Source organism: Crotalus tigris, unplaced genomic scaffold, assembly GCF_016545835.1.
Source record: "Crotalus tigris isolate CLP2741 ecotype Arizona unplaced genomic scaffold, ASM1654583v1 scf7180000017611.44802233496:7321179, whole genome shotgun sequence".
NCBI lineage: Eukaryota > Metazoa > Chordata > Lepidosauria > Squamata > Viperidae > Crotalus > Crotalus tigris.
This window is the reverse complement of record NW_024096511.1, coordinates 451504-460355: the sequence shown is the minus strand read 5'-3', so window position 1 is coordinate 460355 and position 8852 is coordinate 451504. Positions and strand designations below refer to the sequence as shown.

Here is an 8852-nt window from a genome sequence, read left to right as displayed (position 1 = left end):
TAATGTAAGTGAGTATGGAGCCTTTTTGGAACTGCTGAAAGAACTGTGTTAACAACTATCGTCATTCGCTTAATAGCTGAGGCAAAAACAAAAGTTGTAAAATCAGACATGACTCACACCTTGCTTAGCAATAAAAATACTAGTCCCAACTGTGGTCATAAGTTGAGGACTACTTGTACTATGTCACATATCTTTAACACTTAGCAATTTTACATTTGAATTCCTTGCCTGGATACTAATAGGACTAGATGATTTCCTTTGCCTTCTTCTTACTAATAACCGATAGAGCACAAATTCTTGCTGTTACAATTTTATCAAATGTTTCCCAAACAATGTTAAATTCAGAATATAGCCAAGGGGGAACTAAAAGAAAAATAAGAACCACCAAGTGATCATGCTGACATCTTACCGCTCTTTCAATACAGTTTTGCTATAAGGGGAGCATAGAAACCATTTGGAGTCTTTTTGCTTTGAATAATTAAATTAAATGATTGAAACATAATGATACTTATCTGTTAAAAAAAAAGCTATGGAAGATTAAAGAGCAGAATTAAGCCCGTTAGATGTGTCACTGAAAGCAATCGTATATTCTCAGTTACTAAAGCTTTTTCTGGCAGCAGCCTTTTTTCGGATTTATCATTAACATCTACATTCTAATACCTCTAAATAATTCAGAACAGCTTTCAGCTATGCCCTTGCCTGCCTAACAGCAACTGCTTTTGCTATTTACATTGCATCCAAGTGGAAATATTTCCTTAACCCTTAGGGAAAAGTAAGCCTTTTGTTATCTCTCTATAACATGAGGGCTCCCTTCCTCTCCACATACACATTATGTATATATATATTTATATATACATATATATATCAATTGTATGTATATGAACTATAAATGTAGACAATGATTTATCCAGAGTTAGGACCATGTGCACTCAGACTGTCATGGAAATACCCCTTTAATAATCCTAATGCAGGCAACCATCCAATCAGAATGCTATCTCTTCCCTGATACCTGATGCCAGCTTCCCTGGTAATGTAGGCCACTGAAGCAAATCCAGAGAGATTGAGTTAGAAGACAAAATAGCATCCAAGATTCATTTGGTCAGTGTTCTACCCTTTCCTTCTTCACTGCCAGGAACAGGAAAGAATATCAGCATGGTTTTCAGCTTAGGCATTCCAAGCTAGGCCTAGTATCAGGAAAAAGAAAGAAAGAGGGAAGTGACGGCATTAAAAATAATCAAAAAGAAGACCACAATTGAAGAGGAAGAACAAAGAACAAACCCATACATCCATGAAAGTATGCGTTGGCTTCTGGACAGTGGTAGCTGGAAGAAATTTGGACACGCTGACAGGGGAAACTATGACTGGTTAACCAGTGAACCAGGTATGCCATTGGTGGAAACAGAGCTACAGGTTCGTATCTTCTCTTCTCTTTATATTCTTTGAATTTACTTCTGTTCTTTCAAGATGTCTTGTTTCAGGATGACAAAGGGTTTGTGCAAATGCTTTATTTTACATAAATTGCATGCTGTCCTCCATGCAATAGTTCCTTTGTTTCACCAACCCAGGGAAAAAAAGTTTGCAGAAACTGATATAAATATTTACCTCAAAACTTAACATCAAATGGATATTTTGGCTGCTTTTGAATCTGTCATTTTATTTCAATCCTATTTCATTCTCAATCTTTCTTTCGGCAGACCCTTTTAGTGATATTAGAATAAGTGATAATTCAGCAAATTTTGTTTCCTGGATTATATTACTTTTCATAGTGTTATGAGTGGCAAAAGGGGAAGGCGTGAGAGATAGATCAGAAAGACTACCCTGACAAGACAATCTAAAAGAGATTTTGAGGGTCAAATTATTTTTCTCAGTATTTTTTACAGTAACTTGTAAAGTAATTTAGTCTGCTTCTTTAAAAAATAGCCTAACTGCACTGGGTCAAAAATAAAAAACTAATAGCAGGCTAGTAATGTAATTCTCTGCATGTTTACTCTGAAGTAAGTCCCACTGAATTTAGTGGAATATTGAATGGAATTTATTCCTTCTAAATATTTCTAAGTTTCCTGGTTAGACAGAATAACTTATTGCAATAAGACCAGAAGAATAATAGTAATATGACAGTAAATGATTGCAATGGTGTTTTTTGTGTTGATGTCAGCTATTGTAAGCATAAATGTAATTCTTCACATATGCATGATTTCATAGAATTGTTCACAATGCATATTTTTTCATTGATAATGTCTAAAATGTGAGTTCATTCTTCTGAATGTTTAAACTATTACCATACTAAAAAAAAAAGTAGTGTTGAAGTTAATACTGAATGTGTTTGGTCTGTGATGAAAAATTAGTGATTACTCATTTACATCTTCAGAACACTATTTAATGTTAGAGTCAACATGCTTTGAATCTCTATATGGTGATTCACATCTACACACAGTATATTTAAATATCATTCCATGTACACATTTTTTCTGTTCTTGATTAAAATAGCTTATTTCTACATCATTACCACAATAAGCCAAATTCCATTCTCAGTAATCAACCAGATTTTTATTTTATTTTTTGCTTTTTCTCTGCCTTTGTTTAAAATTCAAAAGTACACTCATATGTTCACAAAAGTGCATAGGAAAACACTGAAGAGAGAAGCAACCTAGAACTAAGAAGAAATTTTCTAACAGTGAGAACAGTGGAATTACTTGCCTTCAGAAACTGTGGGTGCTGGAGATTACTAAGATTACTAAGAAGATATTGGATAACCATTTGTGTGAAATGGTACAGGGTCTCCTCCTTGAGCAGGGGGTTGGACTAGAAGACCTCCAAAGGACCTTCCAACTCAGTAATTCTGTTATTCTGTTAAACCCTGCTCTGCAGTGATGAATTTGTAAGTTTGGCTATAAACGTGTATTATACTCATTGATTATTTTTGAAAGCCTGGCTAGGGAAATGTTAGAATCAACAAGTTTTTCTTGTGCCTATTTATTAATGAATCAAGCAATTCTATATATTTTTGTAAAAAATATTATTAGTCATATCTGTTTTCTTTTTCTATGTTTTCTCAACCAAAATATATAAGACAGACAGTACGGCCAGGTGTAAATAAAGAGCACTGTAAAAGGGTAATGTTTGTTCCATACAAGAAGACTCGGGATAAATCAGTCATACATTTTAACAGAATGTATTTGGAAGAGATGCTGTTTTGTGGATTGATTAAACCATTAGAGACATTTTGCAAAATTGGTTTACCAAAGTATTCAAATAGAATAAAAGTACACACTCTATAGTTTAATCATTCTTTCAAACTGCCTTCAAGTCTCCAGATTAAAACTCCAAAATAATATCAATGTTTTAAATAGACAAACTATCTACAATACACATTTTGTATTGTATTCAAAGCACTGAATACTTAAAGTCAACTGATGATTCATACTAAAAACCTGCAACAAATGATATCATTGCTATTGCATTTGGAAATATTGATTAACCTATCCATTCCCTCATGAGATATAAAAATCAGAGTATGCAAGATACACTTAAGTATAATTTGGAATACATCCTATTTACCTTATACCATTAGGCTTCAAGTGGTAGTAAAATAGAATTAAACATAAAAGGTTTGCAGTTTACTTTTCCTTCACAAAGTATTTATTTTAATGGTAGTGCTGCAATATTTGATATTCACCATAATCCTTTCTACCATATTATATACCATTAAATATGTATTGAATATATAATTAAAGAACAACATAAATTTTTAATTTCCCCTTTCTTTCCTAGTGACAATTTCTCCATTTAAATAATGTCCCAGCTGAATATTACAATAAGCTGGGGTCTTGTTTACATGATACACTTCTAATACAAACAGTGAAAAATGCTGACATGAGAATTATACATTTTCATGCTAAAGAGAAATGATATATATTCACATTTCAGATGTTTCTGAAGAACATCTAAAGATTGGCCAAGTATCCATTAACTCAGACCAGTGGAAAGAAAATGTCTGGAATTTAAACTATGGAACACAAATATATATAAAAAGCTCTGACATCTGCACATGACAATGGGCAAATGCATGTGTTACTTTATTCTTATAAGCAATAAAGATTCTAATATGTCTGAAAGTCTTCTATCAAATCAAGCCAAGTGCTAAATAAAGGGTTAAGTGTTTGAAGAACTATGATTTATTGTGAAGCTCTAGTTCAAAGCTCAACACAGAAAAACTACAGAGAATTCACACCACAGAAAATATCTATTAGTATAGGCAACATATATCACTAACATATACTATAACATACATATAAACATATACATACCATATTAATAAATGAACAGTCAAAATGATACTTCTCTATGTCTTTATGTCTTTGTGGATGCCCAGTGTTTTAATGCAAGTGTAAAATAGACTGAGTTTGTGTTGTCATTTGCCCCCAATGTCTATGACTAAAAATCATGATTTGCTATCTGACATAGTTTTATCATGAAACTGATATGCTTATGTACATCATTTACAATAATTCCTTTATGTTTTAATACAAGTACAATAGTCAGAATGAAACCATGGGCCCTATTTTTTTGCAATTGTTTGAAATAAGATTAAATCTACGTATGCATTCCATGCAGAATTATAAAAACTTAACAAAAACAAGATGAAAAAAATAACAATAATATATACATCCTTAACAAATCTATTAAGGCAACTATTGCTTTTTTAATTGTTAGATTGTTTTGATAACACAAAATGTAACAATAGGTGTCAGCTTGTATTCTCAAAATTGTGGTGTCCTATTCCATTCAATTAAGTTTCACAATTCCATCCAGAAGAATTCCCATTTCCATGTATGCCTTACACAAGCAGAAATATTTTTATCCCGCTTAAATGATCATTTAACAAAAAAAAAATCCTTTGGCTGTTAGCATAAATTTCTTAAAGTAGGACAGGTAGATAAATTTAAAAGAAATGAATGCTAAAGGATATCTCTTAAAGTAATTTAAACACCCTACCAAAATAATAGTGTATAAATAGCAAAAACTGTGATTTATTTGGCAGCAAAATTAATAGCTGCTTATTCATCATCTATCCTGTCTGGTTTTTTAAAATCTATTTACCTTTTTTTATTATTAAACTTTTTATTTATTTTCTAATATTACCATTATATCTTTGAAAAACAACGTGGCAGCTAAGCTACAATGATTCAATTACATATAGATATTATTAATACAAGTCTCCAACTATTCAGCCAATATTTCCTCTCTTTTTCCTTTAATATGTACTGTCTCTTATTAGCATACTTCTTATTCTATCGATCAGATACAAAATAGCTTTCTTACATTTATCAATATTTTTAGCTTATGTATATCTTAATTGTTTTAATATTCCATCTTTTAGACCAGCGGTTCTCAACGTTTGTGTGACGGCGACCCCGTCACACAAACGTTATGCGCATGCGCGGCGTGGCGCGCATGGGGGTGGGGCCCTGTGCGTGGCGCGCATGCGCGGTGCCCCCCCGCACGGTACGCATGGGGCGGGCCCCTGCACACGGCGCGCACGCGCGGCGCCGCCCGCACGCGCAGCGCGCATGCGCGGCGGCGTCCCCCGGAGGCACAGCGCCGCCCCCATGCGCGGCACGCATGCGCGGCGCCGCACCCCAGAGGCACGCCGCCGCCCCACGCGCGGCGCGCATGCGTGGCGCCGCCCCCGGAGGCACGCCGCGCCCCCGGAGGCGACAAAATGGCGGATCGCCGCGTTTGGCGACCCCACAAAAGAGGTCGATCGACCCCAAATGGGGTCGCGACCCATAGGTTGAGAACCGCTGTTTTAGACCATCAATAACCTAATAAATTTTCCCAGTTTTAATTTTCCATTAATATTTAAGTTTAACGTTTAGTATTTATCATTTAGTTTTAAGTGGCCCCAATTCCCTTTGTCACAATTCCCCAAAACATCTGATGTTCAGGATACATATCTTATCTATTTACCCTTATCAAAGTTTAAGAGGGTACTTAAATGGGGGGGGGGGAATGTAGAATGATAAGGGGAAAAAACCCTGATTACAGTTACTTCTAGCATGGTTAGATAAGTGCAGGGATGAGGATAAATTAAGTTGCAAGATAATGTTTATATGATTCACTCAACGTTTTAAATAGATTTGGAAAGTGTCAGTTGTGTTCTTCTTCATACTTTATACCATTGCTAACTCTAAGGTCAAAATCAGCTCTAGGATGGCAGGAGAGACTGGAATGTAATGCTGAGACTTGATCACTTTAACCTCTTAACCAATTTGTTTAATTAAAACATGGGTGTGCAATGCACCAGTTGCATCCATGTGTGCACTTCAGAGCATCCTATAGTTGCCGCTCCACCTATCCACTGCATAATTACTAGTGAAATCATACTGGAGAAGAGCCAAGTAGTTTGCCAAAAGCATACTTCCTTTGGGAAAGGGCACAAGCCATCAGGTTGTTTTTTTTTTAAAAAAAAATCCCAGTCACTGATTTGTTAAATCAGCCCTCTGTTAACCATAGAAGAGTAGGAAAACAGTTGCTATCTAACGGATAGCAGTAGAGGCAATATAAGAGAGATAAACATACTGATCTGGATCCTTATTTCCTTCCCTCTGGAAAAGATTTCTGTTTCAGTGGCGCTTTTTAAATGGGATAAGGGCAAAGAGGGCATTTTAACACCTGGAACTCTAGAAATGCTGCTACAGGTGTTAAAGGATGCTCTAAAATGGGTTAAGAGGTGGTGCTGTAGGACACTTCCCCTCCCAGTTTCTGAGATGTAATTAAAAGAACTCCTTCAAGGATTGTTCCTATTGGCAGGAGCAAACATTAGATACAATCAATCGTTTTGAGGTTTGATGGAGGTAATTATCGGCATAGAAAAGGAGGCTACAGAGTCTTTGCAATTGCTATTTCCAAATCACCTCTGACAGTCCATAATAAAGTTTTCCTGAGTGATAGGGTATAATAGCAAATGCCAGCCTATGTCTCAGAGGCTTGAAGAAGAGAGATGGATTAGCCCTTAGGTCAGTGGTTCTCAACCTTTTTAATGCCACGACCCCCAACTGGTTGTAAGTCGAGGACTACTCAACTGGTGCAGCACCGTTTGCAGAATGGGACTTTTGGTGGGCTCAGCAGGGCAGAGACAGCCTGGACAATTCCTATTGGCTTTTGAAAGCCAATAGAATTAGACTCTATTCAAGAGAGTCTATTCTATTGGCTTTCAAAAGCCAATAGAATAAAAGGGAGTAGCACAGCTAAGGAAAAGGGGAAAAAAATGGCAGACTGCATTGTTTGGCGACCCCTGTGAAATGGTCGTTCGACCCCAAATGGGGTCCCAACCCACAGGTTGAGAACCACTGCCTTAGGTGGAGGCATTTTTCTAAGGGCAAGTGAGAGCCTGCTTGGAGAACTCATTGGGCAGTATAACTGCTCAGTTGTGCATACTCTGCAAAACAACACATTCTATTATATCTGTGTTTATACTTGATTAATTTGCTTATTTCAATGGGTTTGGGCTTTTTTGACATTACTGTTTACTGCCTTGAGACGATGTTTTTATGAAAGGCAGGATTCACATAAAATGAAATTGGCTAAGGCCTGATACACATTCTTGTCTTGGTTTCTCCTAGAGTCAGCATAAAGCAAGTTCGACCAAAGAAGACATAGAGCCATTCCTATGCATCATATTACCAGCTACCGTGATGCTCTTCCTGGCATTCCTGTTGCTCTTCCTTTATAGACGTTGCCAACGTCACAATCCTCAGGCTCAGATCTTCAGCATTGACCTGCCAGAATCCCTTCCGGAGCATGAGGTGACAGATTTTCTCTCTGTGCTACCCTGGAACAATGAGCAGAGGTTCCAATACTCCACTCTCCTGCCTGAAACTGCCTTTCTCACTGTGTGCCTGCCTCCATCATATGAGGAGGCCACCATGAAGGCATCCATGGAAGAGGACCATGTTCAGCGATTTCAGGAGCCTTTGCCTCCTTATGAAGAGACCAAACAACAATAAGCACACAGAATTCTTTTTAGTCAGGGTCTCCAGTCTATAATGACTTCTGAAAACAAAGTAAGAAGAACTAAGAGCAAGGCAATCTGTACAAGCACAATGGAGCTTCAAAGGATTAATTTAAAATGGTAACAGTATCAATTTAAAATGGAATATATATTGAAACAGCTCACCAGCCAACTGTATTGGATGAAGGAAAGATTAAACTTAACACTATGTCTAGGAAATTCCTGGAGTAAATGACATACAGATGTTTTAGAAGGCGAATCTGAAGTGAGTTGGATTGCAACAGCTGTGTTGGAAAGCAACTAGACTTGAATTACATATATACATAATTGAAAGGGCTTTAACGTTTGTAATGCAGTAATATTTCTTAGACATTTTATGAGTTCAACAAATAACAAGTTTACATATCAAAATACTACAGATTATACATTACTTTTGAAATGTATCTGAAGGTCTCTGAATGGCACACACAATAAACGTGCGGTTTTTTGAGTGTTTAAGAAAAGTGGAACATTTGGAGATTTAATTATTGGAAGGCACAATAAGATACTTAATACACTAATGCGGTAATCTTCTGCACTGTGTATAGAACAATTTCACGATTTTTCTACTTTTAAATAAAACTCCAGTAATCTTTTAATTCTGGATATAAAGTTAAATATGGCTATGTTAAAAATAAAGTATTTAAATTTATTTATTTATTTATTTTGCTTTTCAGGTAGATTACATTTATGTCACTATAAATCAGTATTATCTATCTATCTATCTATCTATCTATCTATCTATCTATCTATCTACCTACGTACCTACCTACCTATCTATCTATCATCCCTATGATCT

At 36.0% G+C, this 8852-nt stretch overlaps 1 protein-coding gene across 1 annotated transcript; it reads left to right on the top strand.

The window, feature by feature from the left end:
* Positions 1 to 964: 964 nt before the first annotated feature.
* Positions 965 to 8630, top strand: SMIM28 (small integral membrane protein 28). The gene is made up of 2 exons (XM_039323017.1): positions 965 to 1410; positions 7626 to 8630. The coding sequence occupies exons 1-2, from the start codon at positions 1297 to 1299 to the stop codon at positions 8007 to 8009; spliced, it is 498 nt and encodes a 165-aa protein (XP_039178951.1). The 5' UTR covers positions 965 to 1296; the 3' UTR covers positions 8010 to 8630.
* Positions 8631 to 8852: the final 222 nt, after the last annotated feature.